At 37.7% G+C, this 20,694-nt stretch overlaps 1 protein-coding gene across 1 annotated transcript in view; it reads right to left on the bottom strand.

Moving 5' to 3' along the window:
• Window positions 1-322: 322 nt before the first annotated feature.
• LOC133659645 (cyclic AMP-responsive element-binding protein 5-like) overlaps window positions 323-20,694 on the bottom strand; it is a 32,389-nt gene continuing 12,017 nt past the window's right edge. Inside the window, exons 3-5 of the mRNA XM_062062229.1 lie at window positions 14,499-14,726; window positions 7,632-7,740; window positions 323-835 (exon numbers count right to left, since the gene is read on the bottom strand). Coding sequence (XP_061918213.1) covers window positions 681-835; window positions 7,632-7,740; window positions 14,499-14,726 — 492 coding nt within the window. The 3' untranslated portion in view covers window positions 323-680. The remainder of the gene's footprint in view (window positions 836-7,631; window positions 7,741-14,498; window positions 14,727-20,694) is intronic.

The following is a 20,694-nucleotide window of genomic DNA, read 5'->3' as shown; positions in this document are numbered from 1 at the left end:
CATTAAAAAAATCCTGTATGATATTCTGACAATGAAATTACATTGGTGTTGTTTAAAGTTAATTGACATTATGATATAAGTGATTTACTGTGATTAATCACGATTAATCACAATTCAAATGTGTGACTAATCTGATTAAATGCTTTTATTATTTGACAGCCCTAGTTAAAACATTCATTAGAACATTGCCTTTAAAGTTGTATCTTGTTGACAGTTTGAATTAATGCCAATACATGTATTTTTTTTTACAAAATAAAATTAAAAAAAGTGTACAAAGTCCTACTAAACACTTGTAAGAACGTTTTAGTTGTCTCCCTGAACGTGCTGAATGCTTTAATAAGTAAGTCCCTTTAAGAGATGACTGTCTCCAGTCTTTTCCCTTTCGTTTCATGAACACTTTGGTCCACTTTGTACCGCTACAAAAACACACCGCGGGAGTATTGCTGCAAGCTAACGCCACAAAAGCAATAGTAAAGATGCAACACAACATAAAACATGAGCAGGTTATAGGCACTATAAAAATACACACCGTGGCACTGTAAAAAGAACAGCCTTGGAGGCCCTTGAGGTTCTTCTTGATGGCTGACGTGTGTAGCATGGGGAGCCGTACAAAGCATGTGTGAGGAGGGGAAGTGGGGGGGTTTGGTCCCAGCACGAGGGCTTGACAGTCTGTCGGGGTCCTAATGGATGGCGTTAATGTCTGTTCGGCTGTTGGCGTGTCCGTGCACGCCGCTGCCCCCTATAGTTGTGGTGGAGGTGGTGATGGTGTTGTGCTGGATGACCTGCTGTTGCGTGCAAGCTGGAGATGGACTTCCTGCTGGACTACTTTCCGGACCTGAGGACACATCATGGAAGCAACACTTTGAAGAAAGCTGACTTGTTATTGCGCAATACCAAGATATCAAAATAGTACTGTATAGTGACGCTAATCACTAGCCCTAAACCAGTGGTTCTTAACCTGGGTTTGATCGAACCCTAGGGGTTCGGTGAGTCAGGCTCAGGGGTTCGGTGGAGGTCAAGACACGCCCGACTCATCGTGTAAATAAAAACTTCTCCCTATCGGCGTATTGCGGATACGGCAACAGCAGAAGTCACACTGATTTGCAGGTGCATGTGTAATTTGTTGTGAGTTTATGCACTGTGTTGGTTTTGTTGTTTGAACAAGGTGATGTTCATGCACGGTTCATTTTGTGCACCAGTAAAAAAACATGGTAACACTTTAGTATGGAGAACATATTCACCATTAATTAGTTGCTTATTAACATGCAAATTGGTAACATATTGGCTCTTAACTAGTCATTATTAAGTACTTATTAATGCCTTATTCAGCATGGCCTTATTATAATCCTAACCCTCTAACCCTGGCCCTAACCCTCTAACCCTAACCCTAACCAAATAACTCTAAATGAAGTCTTTGTTACTTAGAATATGTTCCCCTAGTGTCCAAAAAACTCTAAATTAAGTCTTTGTTACTTAGAATATGTTCCCCATACTAAAGTGTTACCAAAAACCTATAACTTTGTCTTGAATTTGAAAAAAAAACATAATTCTATTTTTCACTAAAGAAGGGTTCGGTGAATGCGCATATGAAACTGGTGGGGTTCGGTACCTCCAACAAGGTTAAGAACCACTGCCCTAAACGTTCGCGACAATTAAGATGCTCACATAAATATAATAATGTAATTATTCATGTTTTTTTCAAACCTGCAAGGTTACACGGAGAAGGGTGGCCAAGCCACTGCCACATCTAAACAACACGACAGTGTGTTGGATCGAAAATTAGGCTGACTTTGAATTGTTGTTCTGTAACATTTCAAGAAGTATGGGGTGCTTTCCTAAAATATGTAACAGAGACCGATCTCCAATTTAATGCCGATTGAAACGTAATTGAAATGTAGATCATGAATTAGCCTTTTATCTGCTTCTGTGTATTGCTGCACCATGTTGGCCCCAACAATTAGGAGTACAGTTGTCTGTGGCTTTATGTCAATATTTGCCTGTACTTATTTGACTGATGTTTTTTTTGGGTGGAGAACAAAAATATTTCAATAAACAAATGTAAAAATAAACTGTTGGATCAATATCAATGTGTGTTTAAAGGATTAAATATTTTCTGTCCCGCCCCTTCTAAGGGACAACATTTTTTTCAGGTTAAAAAAATCCTCCCAGAGTTAATGTGTATGTTTTTATCTGTATGTGTCAAGATAGTTATTTACTATCACTAAAGATGCTGTTACGCCATTGCCTCCCACACCCCCTTTCCTCCAACACCCGGGCCCACCCTACTATTTAAGAAGCACTGCATTAAATGGGCTGTTTGGAACTTGCTCACAATTAAAAAAATTTAGGACACACAATTTTATTTCCTACAAAGTGAATGTTAATTTATTTATCTATCTGTATTTGCCAAGATATACGCTATAACACTATTTCCTCTCACGTTCACTTGCTCAGAACCTGTAATTTATACAGTAGGTCAATTAATGCATATATTTAAAAGCTATACTAAAAGTGCTACAACACTACACTGGTAAAATACTACATTCCTCAATTATGCCAAACAAGCTACGCTACATACTGTATGTTATTAAAATACTAGTTTGTCAATGTTGGCAACACTGGTTACTAAATAACCAATCTTTTGCCAGAAAACCAAAATGATTGTAATGTGTTAGGTGTTTCAGGTGTGTGGTAAGCTTATCCCAGTCTTTTGTTGTTTTTAAAGAAAAAGCAGTTTGGGCAAAGGCAGATTTTCTCTGTTGGGTCTTACAATCCCCCTGGATGCAGACCTTAAGGCCCTAGAGCAGGGGTCGGGAACCTTTTTGGCTGAGAGAGCCATGAAAGCCAAATATTTTAAAATGTATTTCCGTGAGAGCCATATAATATTTTTTAACACTGAATACAACTAAATGTGTTCATTTTTAAGTAAGACGAACATATAAGTATAATAACTCTCTTATTCTTTTTAATAACATTGTTATTCTGAAGCTAACCAATAATAAATAAAATACTTCTAACCATTACTGCGACTTCTTGAACAGGTGCGGTAGAAAACGGATGGATGGATTAAAATGCATGAGAATGTTTTATATTTTGAACGTTATTTTTAACACCAGCGGAATTATTCATTACTTATCGTGTTAAGAAATGTCAGCTAAGATTTATTTAAAGGCCAGACGCAGTCATCAAAAGAGCCACATCTGGCTCGAGAGCCATAGGTTCCCTACCCCTGCCCTAGAGCATTAAATAATTTTGCAATGGAGGGGGGGCAGCATTGTGGATTATTTTGTGAACCAGACGAACATGAGACAACAATCACATGCTCTAAACTGAGCATGTTATATTTCGGGAGCACGTTACAATGGTGGTATTGTCGTGTTTTTTTAGTGAGTATTTACAATGCTTGTCCGTACAGCGATCTAATTGGCTTTCTGGAGGTTTGATTTGATCCGAGTCCAGCATGGCATACAATATTTCATGTAAGAGGGAACCATAACATGGAGAAATGTCTGTGCTCCTTTTACTTTAACCGCGAATGGTTACCTGAAAATACACAAATAAATTAATTCAAGTAAGACATTTAAAAAAATGTATATTCTGATAATAAAATTACATTTGTGTCAAAAATTGGGGTATTTTTTAAAAACTTTTTAAGTAATTTACTTAATCACAATTAATCACAAGTCAAAAGTGTGATTAATCTGATTAAGAAAATTTATAAATTGACAGCCGTAATGTAAAGACATTTAATTGTGGAAAAACTGCATGCTACAGCACAATCCAATAAACTTAGACTTAGACTTAGACTTAGACTTAAACTTCCTTTTTATTGTCATTCAAATTTGAACTTTGCAGTACAGATAACAACAACATTTTGTTGCATTAGCTCATGGTAGTGCAGGATAAACGATCAATAAGGTGCACATATAAATAAATAGATTACTGTACAGATAAATATACTGCACTTTTGTATATGCATCCACGTTTATGGATGTATGTTATATTGTCTTTTTTATTCCAGCGAGTTAATCCATGATGCGTTCAAGAGTCTTGTGGGAAGAAGCTGTTTCACAACCTATATATATATATATATATATATATATATATATATATATATATATGTATATATATATATATATATATATATATATATATATATATATATATTAGCCATAAAAACAGATCATATTAGATCTAAAAGTATCCCTCTTGGGCCGCATGGTAGCAGTATTTGTCATGATCCCAAAATGCAGAAGACAGCAGGAGACAGCGTGCAGGTAAAAGGTATTTGATATTTGGAAAAAAATATAATAAAGTATTAGTGCAGCTGGGAGTGCACAGGAAGCATAACGGAAGCTATGCAATTCTAAGACAAAATTGAACAGGCTACAAGCTCAACTCGACAGAATGCTAACTGTCAGCAACAGTGTAATGAACCCTCTAATCATGATGAGGGACATGTGTGAGGAGCCAGCGCTCAGAGGCAGGAGTAAAATTACAGTGTGACAACACACCAACACAGAAGTAGAAAAAAGAGTGCAGGACAGTAACTAAACACTAAACAAGGGAAAACCCACCACAAAACTTAAAACACTCACGAAAGATCATGACAAAAACAATATTAAAGACTTTAATGTGTCTTGTTTTCATGTTAGCATTTAGGCTAGCAAGATGTCGGCAGTCAGTCCGTAAGTTTATCAAAGAGCAGTTAACAATCACGGCTTTTCTGTTTATTTTTACTTCAAATAGTAATACCACAATTATCATTATTACCATATATCGTTATATCCCTAAACTAGAGAATCACTTAGTAAAGCGCAAAGCTCCAACAAGGCTAAACACATTTTTAAAAAAGTGTTTGTTTGTCCATCTATTTGTTAGCTTGAAGACTACTTCCTGATTCATAGCAGAGGACACATAGATGGATATGGTTGACTCTTAGTGTACCAGTAAAATCCTGTATTTGGTTCTTTATCCAGATCCTAACCCAAAATTGAATCAATTATTTATTTGTCACTAGCCACGTGTACATGGACAACATGTATTTAATCTGATTATCATTCGGATTACAATGTTACTGTGTACATGGACCCTGAAAAAATGATCCGATTATGACGTGCATTTTCATGCATCACGCCTTAAAGGGGAACTGCACGTTTTTGGGAATTTAGCCTGTCGTTCACAATCATTATGAAAGACATGATGACGGATGGATTTTTTTTTTAATGCATTCTTAATTATTAAATAAACGTAAATAAACATCCGCTTACAGCGGAGTCAATGGGAGCTCCAATTTTACGCCCATAAAATCCGATAAATAACCATTGAAAAAGAGCCAACAATACACCATTTACATTTTGTGACTTGAATATTAACCAAGTATTAGTGATACTGTTATTACAAGCGCTAACGCAGACAAACTATTTAGAGCGGCAAAGTGATCACAGGTTTATGCTGATATGTTCACATCATCGAGTGGTTTGCTGCTTCCTCGCTTCCTTGCTCCATGTAAGTTTATTCTAGATGATAAATCATGCCTCTCACCTTGACATAAAATGTGTGAGTAGGTAATCTGACAAGTTGGTACACTTTGACAACCAATTTAGGACCTGGAACTGGCAAGGACGACACAAAAAGCGCTCATTCCCATCGCCCTCCACCCCATTTCTTTGCGGGATTATGAGACATTGTTCATCTAAATGGGAATATATTAACATCCTAGCAGTCGGCATTCTAATGACAGCAGACCTTGTACAGTAAGTTGTGTTGCATTATGTTTGTTGGCTCTCATAAAGTCTGCAGTAAGTAATAATCAGTAATGAAGAAAAAAAAAAAGCAAACGTTTTTTAAATTAATGCTTAAAATGATCAAAATACATAAATATTGAATGTTATTATAAAAACACATTACATAAACACTTACAGCTTGTATATAAAACCCTAATTGAGGTGTTTGGATGTTTTTAGGGGCTCTATAGGCAGAATTGAATGGCTCCCATAGGCTCTATTGTAAGCGGATATTTGATCAAATTTATTTAATATTTACTATGCTTTAAAAAAATAAAAACACGTCATGCATGGATTAAATTATCGTTAATAAGCTATCGTTCACATAATGATTGTGGACGATAGGCAAAAAAAAAAAAAAAAAAAAGGTAGTTCTACTTTAAATCGGAATACTTTACCAAAGTGCAGAACCTAACATAAGCAGAAAGGTGTGTTATTATTTGTGCTACGGCACCACCTTTTGGACGAGTTTGCTCACTGCAGGTGCTGACTAAGCAGTGACTTTTACTGTAAACAAACATGGCTTTGTGCATTTCTTCTAGTCCGACGTTATCACGGTATTTATTTATCCTTTTTTTGCTTCTGTTCACCACTTTTGTTTTACCTCTCTTTTTGAAATAGAGCTGTCCTGTGCCTTTTATGTTGTGATTATGTACTTGTTGCCGCGCGTCTTCATGTTATGACATTCTGTGTACGTGTCTGAGGCTAGCAGTTAGCACTTGGAGTAGCTGCAAGGTCGGGAATAAAACAGCTTGTTAAGACGACAACTTGTTACATCGACACATGACACTCCAGGCAGTACTTTTGTTTTTGCTTGTCTCGTTTTAAAGCAACAAACTCAACAGTATATAACACTATTTCTGTACATGTTGAGGGGGGAGACAGCAGCAAGACAATTGCTTCATTCCGAGACTATTAAATTTAGTCCCCCTCCACCACTAAAGTATAGCTGAGACAAAGACATGCAAAGTATGGATAATTCTAACCTGGATTTTGGAAGATGTGTTTTCATGCGCTATAAACCGACTTTCGGCATAAACCACCAGTCTCGACCGGAATTTTGTTTTTATCTAAACGTGTGATCGGGTCAGAATATTCAGAATGCCGTGTTTACATGAAGCATTTTTATTCCGGTAAGGCTTTTAATCCGATTAAATGTGTCCATGTGCACATAGCTACTGTGCCACAACTCTACAAAAATAGGTGGAAGTATTGTTTTTCTAAAGGCTGTGTAAAAAGGCTGCTTGAAACCAATGAGAGGATAAATACACACCAACTAGTAAAAACAGACCAAGATATCATCAAAAACGGAAAATAGAATCCCTCAGCTCTGTAAACACACCTGACAGATGGCGGTCACATTAAACTGGACCTGTGTACACAACCTAAGACTCATTGATGAACGTCTCGCCCAGTCTGGGACAGGTCCGCCTCCTTTATAAAAGGAAACATTGAGCCAGGACGGATGTGAGCCTGATTTTCCTCGCCAAAGCCACACAGGGGAGGCTCACGATCCTAATTAAAATGGCTCTGGTATCAAAGGGCGGGGTCCTGATGTCATGGCTGAGAGAAATCGGTAAGAAGCGGGGTGCATGGACACAGGCGTGCACCTCATGACGCATTTCTCACTCAGTGTCCCTTGAAGGTGCAAGAAAAGATCCCAGATGGGCCTGAGACTACCTACTCCCGGAATAGGAGGGGTCTTGCTGAGGGAACGTGGGAACTAGAGCGCAACATCTCATCATACTTGAGTTTTTATTCTGGCAACACACTGTTCTGTGGACCAAAGTGTGTAGGGGCGTGTGTGTGTGTGTGTGTGTGTGTGTGCGTGTGTGTGTGACTCACTGAGGTAACCTTGGGACTCTTTTTGCATAGTGGTGATTGGACAGTCCTTGTGTGTGAGGAGGAGCTGCTTGAGCTGGGTCACCTCGTTCTTTAGCATTGTCACTTCATTCTGAAATGAAAGAAAACAGGACCATAATTTAGCCTGACGGATGAGTCCATTGACCCTTGAAAGGTCTGCTCTTGTTTTTGTTGTTTGTATTTTAAATAAAAACACTAACTGTCACTGTGTTATCAAACAAACTTTGCCGTTAAGCAAATAGTGGGGCGGGTCCCCCTCGGTGGACGTGGTGCGATGCCAAGGGGGGGCACAAGTCGGGACGGATACCGAATCTGGTACTTTTTTTTGGCACAAACTGAATTCCGCCCAGTCTTACCAGGCACCTTTTCACGTAAAATCGGTGCCATGTTACGGTAAATGGGTTGCGCTTGACGTCATGTCTGGTTGTTGCCTAAGTCTGGTCTGCATTTTGGCACTTGGCGATCACTCCAGCAGCACTGAGAGCAAAATCAGCCAAACTACCTCAAGATAATTTTGCAATTTTCAATGCCAACAAAGAAGACGACTCAAAAAACGCCCAAACGTAAGTAAAGCAAGGCTTCACTTTTCCAAATATGTGCAAGCTTGGTGCTAATATACTTTGGCTTTTCCATTGACATGCTACTCATTAGCATCAGGGATTTTAAATGGCGATTTTAACACCTCCAAATTTGCTGATGGAAACTACAACTAGAATGCATGTTACAATAAAACAGCTGCATATTTACAGTATTAACAAGTTTTAGGGCGCAACAAAAAGCACACCATAAACTATACACTTCTGCCATCTAACGTCTTGGACTTGCATAAGTAATTGCAACTTATATTTATTTACTAAAGGTTTGTGTGTACTAAAACATGCGCAAACTTCATGGCACATTTAAAGATGTTCTACTAAACGTGTGTGAGGTGGATTGTGTCTGTTAAGTGAGTAGAATAAGGTGTGCAATTGATTTGCATCTCTGTCTTCATTAACATGCAAAATATATGATGATCATCAAAACACCCACAATACTGCAAGGAGAAAATGCAAATATAATTTTCGCAACGTCATTTATCAACACTCATCACTATTTTGGGAGCACTATTTAGTGTCTTATTTAGCACGTTTGAAAAGGAAATGCAAACTGACACAGTTCCACACAAAGCTTGCACTGCAAAGACACACAATAGATGGAGAATTCTCTGTCTATCGTGTACATTTCAACATATTTGGACGGTCTGAAATAAAATTATAAGACACATTGTTCAGCAACATCCTTTTATAATTTTATAGCTTCTGAATGACTTAAGGGGCTGATTAAAATAAATTAAATTGATGCATTTTGGTGTCATTTATTTTTATTTTTAATGACGTTCATTTTCTCACAAATATATATTACTAACATATATCTTAAACAGTATGATAAACACTTGAAGTATGCATTTTTTTTGCGTTTTGAGCACAGTGTTGCAGCCTTCCTCCCATGCACCTTTAGCGTTAGAAAAAAAGCAAAAAAAAAAGTGGTGTCACTGTAGATGCACTGCAGCACAACTGCTTCTAAAATGCCCATAAAAAGTAGTACATGTCTCCTGCATATTTGAGAACAGCAAAACGCCACAGGTAGGAGCATGATAACATGAATGTGTAGTGAATGAGAGTGTCTCCGTGGTGATGATCCGTAATAGTACACGCAAAATCCTCATTTGAATAAGGCGGTCTGCACCACTTTTCAATTGCACACGTAGTGTTAGAAGATCGGACGCAACACGGCGTGGACATGGCGAAGTTGGTAGAGTGGCTGTGCCAGCAATCGGAGTGTTGCTGGTTACTGGGGTTCAATCCCCACCTTCTACCTTCCTAGTCACGTCCGTTGTGTCCTTGGGCAAGACACTTCACCCTTGCTCCTGATGGCTGCTGGTTAGCGCCTTGCATGGCAGCTGGTTAGCGCCTTGCGTGGCAGCTCCCGCCATCAGTGTGTGAATGTGTGTGTGAATGGATGAATGTGGAAATACTGTCAAAGCGCTTTGAGTACCTTGAAGGTAGAAAAGCGCTATACAAGTATAACTTATTTATCATTTATTTATTTATAACACGCCCACTTATAGTTATTTCATAGATTATACATGCTGTTTAGCGCAAGGTATTTGGATTTGAGTAATCAGGCAAATAAAACTAAATGTGACAATAAAACAAGATATAACGGGACAGCAGTTATCATAATCGTCTCATTTGTATATGTTGAAAAAAGAAGAAGAGATTTTATCATAAAAAACAATGAATTATAATTAAGACACACAAAAGTACCAAAAAGTGTTTCTGTTGAGTACCGGTATCGATTCCCAGTTCCTGGGATTTGGTAGAGTACCAGTTCAAAAGCGAACAGTACCCCTTCCTCGGCACGTGTGAACATGCTTTATCAGTATCATGCAGTAGGACTGTAAGTGGTTATGGCCTTCCCTCCATACACTGTACATAACACATTGTAAATATTGTTGGCCTGAAAAAGATTTTGAAAAAGTAGCTAATGCACGCTATAAAAAAATGATGTTATGATGTCATATATTTTTAGATTATTACTCACCGGAAAAACACAGCCTATCATTTAGAGAGAGAAAAAAAAGTGATAATTTTGAAATTATATTTTGACCAGAACTGTGCACATTTTGTGAGGTTACGAATACTAAATCCTGATTGTGCGTGAATCATCTTTACACAAAACATTGTGTATTCTGCTGACACGACGCAATTTTAACAATATTTTATACTCAATACAGTCGTCCCTCGTTTAGTGTTGTGAAATTATTCCAGACATGGCCGCGATACATTAATTCCTGCGAAATACAAGTCATTAATTATAAATAAAAAAATTTCAGAGCTAGAGCAAAAAAAAATGGTTTACTACCTTCTAAATATGTTTTTTTTAACTTTATGAGAGCCCTCTAGACATGGAATAACACGCTTTAATCACATTTACGTTCTTTTGATCCAATATAGTAATGCTGCCTGAGGCTAAGCCAATCAGTGGCCCGGTACTGAACAGCGGGCTCTGATTGGTTTGGTTTCCTCTCGTGGCCAATACTACTGTAGTATTAGTATTTTTTAGTTTATTTAGACAGTTGTATGCTTAAATATGCTTACTTTTGAATTTTAAAAAAAATTAGATTATGTTTAAAAAAACTAAACTGCAATATTTGAGGCATTTTTTGTGTGAAATATTGTAATACAGTGAAATACACTACCGTTCAGAAGTTTGGGGTCACATTGAAATGTCCTTATTTTTGAAGGATAACCTTAAACTAGTCTTAACTTTAAAGAAATACACTCTATACATTGCTAATGTGGTAAATGACTATTCTAGCTGCAAATGTCTGGTTTTTGGTGCAATATCTACATAGGTGTATAGAGGCCCATTTCCAGCAACTATCACCCCAGTGTTCTAATGGTGCTCATTGGCTCAGAAGGCTAATTGATGATTAGAAAACCCTTGTGCAATCATGTTCACACATCTGAAAACAGTTTAGCTCGTTACAGAAGCTACAAAACTGACCTTCCTTTGAGCAGATTGAGTCTCTCGAGCATCACATTTGTGGGGTCAATTAAACACTCAAAATGGCCAGAAAAAGAGAACTTTCATCTGAAACTCGACAGTCTATTCTTGTTCTTAGAAATGAAGGCTATTCCACAAAATTGTTTGGGTGACCCCAAACTTTTGAACGGTAGTGTATACTGTATTTATTTGTCATCAAACGACTGTACTTGTACTTTGTAAACCACTGTTTTCGATCACTAGAGACAAAACATTAAACTCTGGTGTTAAATCAGACGGGTCTGAGGTTATACTGTTTGTATGCATTTTTCTTTTTCCAATATGCCGTCTACAGGAGCTCTGTGCTCATGTTTTACCCCTTTTGTTTTCGTAATGTTTTAAAATTAAAGTACCACACACACTAGATGTGGTGAAATTTGTCCTCTGCATTTGACCCATCCCCTTGGGGAGCAGTGGGCAGCAGCGGCTTAGAGCGGCCCTTTGGGACTGCGCAACAAGGTGTGGCACTTTAGTGGCCATGTGTGCGCCTGAGACCGGCTGCTGGCTATCTCCATCCATCCATCCATTTTCTACTGCTTTGAAGCACCAAAATCCGCGTGGAGGCACCGGAGGAGATGCACAAGAAGAGACGGGGCTGAAGAATTACAGTAGGTTTGAGTGTCGGGATGGACGAGCTTCGCGGAGCCCTGACTGAACGAGCATTTATTCAATCAATCAATCATCAATCAATTATATTTTATACAGCGCTTTTCTCTTGTGACTCCAAGCGCTTTACATAGTGAAACCCAATATCTAAGTTACATTTAAACCAGTGTGGGTGGCACTGAGAGCAGGTGGGTAAAGTGTCTTGCCCAAGGACACAACGGCAGTGACTAGGATGGCGGAAGCGGGGATCGAACCTGCAACCCTCAAGTTGCTGGCACGGCCGCTCTACCAACCGAGCTATACCGACCGATTTATTGGACACTTCGGTCTCCCTGGACGAGTTCTCACTCATGGACTCACTCACTGGACATTGGTCAAGAGCTAGTGGGTAGCCTAAGACGGAGTCGGCTCTCTTGGTTGCTTGGTTGGGTCTGTTCTTGTCTCTGGCCTTGCTGGCCTAACCTGACTCTTGCCAGATCCTTGTAGTTCGCTGAGCTCCACACAAGGATTCGGGCTCGAGGGCAATGCAAACTCCTTCAAGATAGCAAAAAATAATGAACCAATTAGGACCACCGGGCGGGATTTCATAGATGTGACATAGCGCCGAAGCGACTGTTTGATTCAAACAACAATGGCGGCACACAGCGAGGAGTCGTGACATTGATTCTGCCAATGCAACTGTTTTGTCGAATCTATCGAATATTAATTCTTTATTAGATGAACAGAGAACTTTTCGCTCTGTCGTTATCCAATATGTCGGCTGTTCTGTTTTGGATTTCCCAGCGCCGCTCTCATCAGCGTTACGGGTTGATTTGGATGTGAGTGGTTGAAGTAGCAACGTCATTCAAGATAACAGACAAGTGGTTTATCCAATCACATACAATGCTTTTTTTTACAAGGCCCCGCCTTCTGAAATACATCTCCTATTGAGAAGTCCCAGATCCTTGTGTGGAGCTCAGCGAACTACAAGGATCTGGCGAGAGTCAGGTTATTGCTGCCCCCCTCTTGAGTCTGATTCCGACTGGGGGTGATTGCTATGATATGCTGTGATACATAAACTGACATCATTGTCCTCATTAACTTTAGTCCTACATGGATTTTTTCGGCATCAACGCTCTGCAACAGTGTCTCTTAAACACCATTTCCAATTATAGCTTTGATTAAGAGGAATGAAAAATAGCTCCGAAATTTGACAGTTGAACCCCGGACAATAATTCTTGCACAATTACAAGACTTTCAGTCATTATTAATACATCTAAAATAAATTAAGCCATATATCTAATTGACTATAATAATTTATTTTATTTGTAGATGGATCCTGGAGAAATGATGTGATTCTACTGCAACATGTTCAGACATTCATTTATTGTCATTTACTGCAAATTTTAAATAAGATAAAGTATGCCTGATGGTGTAACTGTATATGCCTGTCATTGCAGAGAGCGTGAGTTTGATTCCAGCCAAAGCCAAACCACGCTGTGCCCACCCTTGACGGCCGAAAGTAAAAAAAAAAAAAATCTGTATTAGGTTTTTGGTGAGCAGGAGCCAATTTTGGCGAAATGTGGTCTGTACTGTCCATACAAGCATGAGGCATTATTGTGTACACCAGTGATGTGAAGTCAGGGGAGGCAGGTGAGGTGGGGCCTCACGTGCCATCATGGAAAGAAAAAAAATGTAAATAGAAAAAAAATTAATTAAATTGTTATATGTATCCAGTGATTATACTATAAAGTTATTTTCTATTTAACTTCACCAGTTTTAGATTATTTTTACTCAAAATCGCTGAATTTTCACATTTGCCGTTCAAATACTGAGAAGAGACTTGCGGTGAGTCAGCAGCCAGTTGAGCCTCACCATGGATTGTGCAATGACTCGGCTAACTGCTGGCCTGCTATGCAGTGAGACCGTATTGCTATAGGAATTATATTATACATTTCCATAGTTTAGTTAGCTGAGGTATATAATGTACAGCGTATTTTGTCAACAACTGTATGTGTGTAACATATTTCTTGTGCTGAGCAATCATAAAACTGCTGCGAAGACGCACTGGGTGAGGCTTGCAGTAATCCCGCCTCATGGTGGTACAGGGCGCTAGTGATCCCAGGGATCATTCTTGCGACTACTCGGCTGCAGAATAAGTGACAACAAGCAGCAACAGTTAGCAAGTCAAGTGCAGCGGCAGCGATCGTTTATTTTTTCCTCTTGCCTGGACTTTTAACATGGAGGATTACATATCTAAAATAAAACAGTTTTCTAAACTGGACTTTTAATCAAAGCAGGAGGTAATAATTAAAGGAAGATCTCCATCGAGACAGAGAGACTTTTAAAACTGAAGAAAGATAAGGAAGACTTCTATAAACAAGTTATCAATGCTTTTATTCGGAAGGAGCGGCACATGGACTTCATTTATAAGTAAAGGTAAGACCATAATAACGTTTTTTTAATTGAATGTGCTTTTTTGTGTGCTACAGTTTGTATGTGTAAAGAATGCTGGTATGAGCTTTTAAACATAACCCGTTAACTGCTGCCAATCAAATGGTGAATAAGGTACTCTTTAGGGTTCATATGTTTGTAAATCTGACTGGGATGAAGTCAGTGCCTCACCAGCCATGAACCTCACCGCATGTCACTGGTGTACACCAAATATGTCCATACCTGAAGCTGCATGTTGGTCTGTGTGAGTTCTTCTGCTTTCTTCTCTAACGACATCACCCACACTTTCCTCTTCTGCCTGCATCGCGTCGCCGCCGCTCGGTTCCGTTCCAGAAACTTCCGCCGACGTTCGTCCGGGTCCTCGTCCGCTACCCTCCTGCGTCGGCCGCCGCTAGGGGGCGGAGACTGCAGCGTCTGCGTGGGCTGCATCTGCTGTGTGGCGGGAGACATCTGAAAGGCAGAAGGAGGCGGAGGGGTTCTGTGAGGTGCATCATAAATGAGCTTTCTGAAGAGGGAGTTTATGTCTGCCAACGTCCAACCACAGACATAATCACTGGGACACACCTGGAAACCATCCATGCACCTGACTGCTCTCCAAACAAGGCTCCATACATTTACCACCTACAGCTATTTCAAGAGTGCCAAGTGGCCTCAAAACAACATCTGCTAGAATGAGTGAGTGACTGGGCTGATTCACCAACCTGCCCACCTAGTTAAGGAGGTGTCGGCCCCTTTTCCACCACTCACTTACACCCAGACACAACTTTATATATGCCCTGACACATCTTGACATAGACTTGGCAAGGTCAAGTGTTTGCCGTTTGGACCATTACCATTTTATGAGAAGCACGGAAAACACAAGCGGCTTTAATGGATGCCGAGCATACGTACAGTGTTGTTTCAATGCATTAATGGTACGTTTGGAGCATACAAAGACTTGTGCGGGTCCATTATCCAATAGGCCTATCACAGCAAAGGGCATCAGGAAATGCAAGGACAAAGAGTTATTTTGAACACTGTCAGCAATACTTTTCTTTAAAGTCAAACAAAATTAACAGTGGAACCCGTTTAAAGGGGACCTATTATGCAAAACCAACTTGTTTTCTACCTATCAGCACCTGTTTTTTGTTTATTTGGGAACTGCATAAATCCTGATAATTTGAAATCTAACCATGGCGATATGGCAGGGATATTTATGAAATAATCTTGGCTTCCTTCATACTTCCTCCACACAAGCTGTTAGGAATTTGCACAATTGTTGACGTTTTTCCCAGTGACGTCGGCGGATATCTCCATATATGTTCAACATTTACCCGAAGAGCTTTGCGTGAGTCCACCATTTTATTCCGACGCTGTAGTCGTTAAGCTCCTTTTGTGGAGCAGACTGGCTCGTACATGCACATGCATGCTAAAATTAAAATCGATACCGATATCAACCGATACCGCTATATATACAGTTGTGGAATTAACACATTATTATGCCTAATTTGGACAACCAGGTATGGTGAAGATAAGGACCTTTTTTTTAAATGAATAAAATAAAATAAGATAAATAAATTAAAAACATTTTCTTGAATAAAAAAGAAAGTAAAACAATATAAAAACAGATACATAGAAACTAGTAATTAATGAAAATGAGTAAAGTTAACTGTTACAGGTTAGTACTATTAGTGGACCAGCAGCACGCACAATCATGTGTGCTTACGGACTGTATCCCTTGCAGACTGTATTGATATATATTGTTATATAATGTAGGAACCAGAATATTAATAACAGAAAGAAACAACCCTTTTGTGTGAATGAGTGTAAATGGGGGAGGGAGCTTTTTTGGGTTGGTGTACTAATTGTAAGTGTATCTTCTGTTTTTTATGTTGATTTAATAAAAATAAAAATAAAATGATCATTTAAAAAAACGATACCGATAATGAAAAAAACCGATACTGATAATTTCCGATATTACATTTTGAAGCATTTATCGGCCGATAATATCGGCAGGTCGATATTATCGGACATCTCCTTAATGAGCCTTAACAGTACTAAGTTGTAATACACTCCACCACTTGTGGAAGTAATGACAATATCAAACAAACAGAAGAAAGCTGGAGCTAAGGTCATAAAGAAGTTTCTTAATCGCAAAAATTATGACTAAAGTGACGCTGTATTTTAATTTGCACTTTAATATATATATATATATATATATATATATATATATACATATATATATATATTGACAGTTTATATATATATATATATATATATATATATATATATATATATATATATATATATATATATATATATATATATATATATATATATATATATATATATACATATATATATATAAATAAACTGTCAATAAAATTAAAGTGAAAATTAAAATACAGCGTCACTTTAATCATAATTTTTGCAATTAGGAAACTTCTTTATGACTTTAGCTTTTCCCAGTGACGTCGGCGGATATCTCCATATATGTTAAACATTTATCCGAAGAGCTTTGCGTGAGTCCACCATTTTATTCCGACGCTGTAGTCGTTAAGCTCCTTTTGTGGAGCAGACTGGCTCGTACATGCACATGCATGCTAAAATTCTTCACTGTTGCCATTTCTAATAAAAAACAGCTTATAGTTCGAAATTACAACTGTCAGTAGACTCTATGAGTAAACGCTAAAAAACTACAACATGGCTGACAGGGAGAAGGCGCAGTTGATGTGGAGGCACGTAAATAAGACCACGCAAAAAACGGCGCATCCTGAAGAGACGTCAGAAAGCGGCTTTAAGATGGTCTGTAAAACATAATCTATACAACATTTTGCACCACCATTACATGTTATGTGGACCAAGTGTTTCGTAACCATAGGGCCGCGCCTTTGTTGGGCCACTAAAAATATCTGTTTCTCAGTAGGGCCACAACTTTGTTGGGCTGCTAAAAATATCTGTTTCTCAGCTGTGGTCTGTATGGGCCTTAACAGTACTAAGTTGTAATACACTCCTCCACCACTTGTGGCAGTAATGACAATATCAAACAAACAGAAGAAAGCTGGAGCTAAAGTAATAAAGAAATTTCTTAATGGCAAAAATTATGACTAAAGTGACGCTGTATTTTAATTTGCACTTTAATTTTATTGACAGTTTATATATATATATATATATATATATATATATATATATATATATATATATATATATATATATATATATATATATATATATATATATATATATATATATATATATATATATATAAAATTTATTATGAATGTGGTTCAAATTTATTTATTTTAGTACTGTGTAATTGTATGTAAGTTTGTTTTTAACCAAGTATTATGAGTCCCTTCTTTTGCAATATACTTATATGATTATTTTTAATTTTTGTAATCAGCCTGAACTAAGCCTTGATAATAATCTTTGTGATTAACACATGATTTCATAACATTTGACAAGGTTTACCCTGTTTAACTGTAAGTAGGTTCGATTTAATTATTGAATATGATTACAATCATACTAGTACTAATATTAGAGTTGGCCACTAGCCCCTTTGCGTTGAAAAGGTCAGGCCCCGAAGTCAAAAAGGTTCAGAATGCCTGATGTAGACCACAAAGAAGTGTTTTAAATGTAGAAAAAATGTAAATAATATGACCCCTTTAAGTTGACATTGTTCAGATGGGCTCATGTTGACATAAGCAGTTGTCAAAGGAATCGGACATAATTATTGCTTGGACATTTACTTGTGACTTTGGATGGAGACATTAGGACAAGGATAGTCAGCTAAATTGTTTTGGGGGGCACATTTCCAGGAAGCTTGACTTCTCCCTTCACTATTATTCTAATTTGGTATATTCCGTAGAACAAGCATCCTCTACAGTCGACATTTGATTATGGTCTATTTGTTATGTCGGAGTTTGTTCTGGTGTTTTTAAGGACCTTCTGCAAAAATGTGAGTCTCTCACAGGTTACTTGAACTGAACTTGCCGGCAAACAGTTGAATAGCCCAAATGATGAAAAAGAGAGGACCTAAAATAGAACCTTGAGGAACACCACTCGTATAACTAAAGAAGTTGAACAAATGACTACTGACTGCTCATTATTCAAACAAGCTACAGTTACTACTTGGTTATAAAATTCACATCACGTTATAAAATTCACATCACGAAACAAATTGCCAAAAAGGAGAGGACTTAAGGGGTGCGTTGAGGAACGCCTCTGTTATATAAATTACAAGTTTGTACCCTGGAATTATTTTTTGCTAGCAAATGTGTTTACAGTGGTCCAAGTTCCTCTATACGACAGGAGCAATCTAGTGTTTTTAGGAATTTGCTGCAAAAATGTTCCCAAGTTTTGAACAGAACTTGGGGGCCGGTATGGTATCGTACCCAGATCGGATTTGGCCCCTGGTCTGCCAGTTGAATAGCCTCACATTTGGACAATTTGACAATAATATAGCATTTTATTTGTAGACTTGCTTTCCCCCACATTTGTGTGATTAAATGTGTGATCGCTGTGCGTATATAGAATTTGTCAGCATCCAAGAGGAACTTTTGAAACCTGTAACCTGTTTACAAAATATTTTATTACAATTTTTATACCAAATAATATATTGCGAGAATCAGTTTGAATTGAGAATTGTATTAAATCTAGAATCACTTCTGAATTGAATCGACAATAGTGAGTTGTTGTAAGATTCACATCCCTACAAACAATAATGAGGAAGTTAACAATATCATAATACATGCTGACATAAATGAACAAATTTAGGGCTCAAATTTTATGTTGACAAAAGCGGGCCAGTGTAATAGTAATAGTTATAAGAAGCACACGGTGGACCAGGACTTGAGGGCTTGGTCGACTTAGACTGGTTGTCGACTTAAACGTACGTGTTCCACTCTATTTGCATTTATAAGCCGTAAACCAAAGTGCCTCAAATCACCATGAGGACCACAGTCTTTTTGCACCTGGGCCAGCCTAGCAATATAGTTGGGCGTGGGGCATAGTTTCCACAGGACAAGCCTTTAGAATCATTAAAACAAAGCTGACTCAACTTTAACTGACTATCCTACAAAAATGAGACCCAACATGGCATTAAGGCAACAACACTTTTATATAAAGCCAGAGCACAGACAAATGATGCTCATTGTGGCAAATGTGGACTAATACATGCAACAAACAATAGTACACCACAAAGTAATGTAGACTAAAATGTTGCTTTACAATTAGATGTTTCAGTATATACTGTATGCATGTAGCAGGTGTCAAGAAACAAGAATGAATAAGTACTAGGGCCACGCTAAAAGAAAAAGAAAAACTAAGAGAATTAGGTTGTAAAATAAACAAGAGAATGTTGTCTTCTTGCATGCATAGAGGGTGCAATAACAGGTGTAAGTGTCGTTGAAACTTACACTTAATATTTTTGTTTTAAGGGTTAATATTTTTTGTTGAAAATTATTATGGTTGTGAATTCATGTTACATTTTTTGTAAATAAAACACATTTTGTTTACTATAAAAGGGCAATTTATTTCCTTTGTTACACCACTATTCTCGCGAGGTTTTGGTTTAATATAAGAGGCTGCGAGACCTGCATGCAAAAGATTGAGCGAGCCATCAGCAGCAGCAAGAACATTTAGCTAGCTGAACAAGGTATTTTGTCATATTGTGTCGAATTGTTCTGTATATTTGTAAAGTACATTGGTTTAATTATTGTACGCTCATTTAGTATGCACAAGACTGAATTATTTGCTGCCCAAGAACCTCCGAAGTGGCAGGCGGCCACGAGGTAGCTATTTTGTTTAGCACTTTATTTGCCTGTGACTGAACTATGTTTAAAGCATTGTATTTCATGTCTTGTCCTGTAGTTTTCACAGCATAAACCCAAGTAAAGAGCCCGTCTTTAAGAAGCCGTGCCTGTGTTGTCATTTCGGAGCCACACCAGGGCTGGCACATGTGACCATGCTTTATCAGTATCATGCAGTATCATGTTTCAAACGCCACTACTGACTTCCTCATTTTGATTTAAAAATAGAGAGAATTTTATTTATTTATTTTTGTTTTGTAAATTAAAGTGTTTTATATACTGTGCTCCTAAGATAATGTTGCTGATCATTTTAAATTTATTTATTGAGTTTATTAAAAAATGTTCAGTAACAAATGATTCAGTCAGTGAAAATAGTTGTATAGTTTAAATTATGATATATAATTTTTACAATTTTAGGCAAACTGATGCACTTTAAAAATTTTCTGTTACAGACTAAAAACAATATTAATAAAGTTATTATTTGCTGTAAGTTGATCTATATTTATTTCTTTTTTCTTTTCTTTGTTTTCTTTAATGTTAATAAGGATACAATGTTACACAGAGGTGTACTTATAACAATTTTATAGACATATGATACCATTTGTAGTCATGGGGGGCGCGTGCATGGA

Source organism: Entelurus aequoreus, linkage group LG11 (assembly GCF_033978785.1).
Source record: "Entelurus aequoreus isolate RoL-2023_Sb linkage group LG11, RoL_Eaeq_v1.1, whole genome shotgun sequence".
Lineage (NCBI taxonomy): Eukaryota > Metazoa > Chordata > Actinopteri > Syngnathiformes > Syngnathidae > Entelurus > Entelurus aequoreus.
Note: the sequence above shows the minus strand (reverse complement) of the source record. Positions and strands in the feature narration are given on the sequence as shown.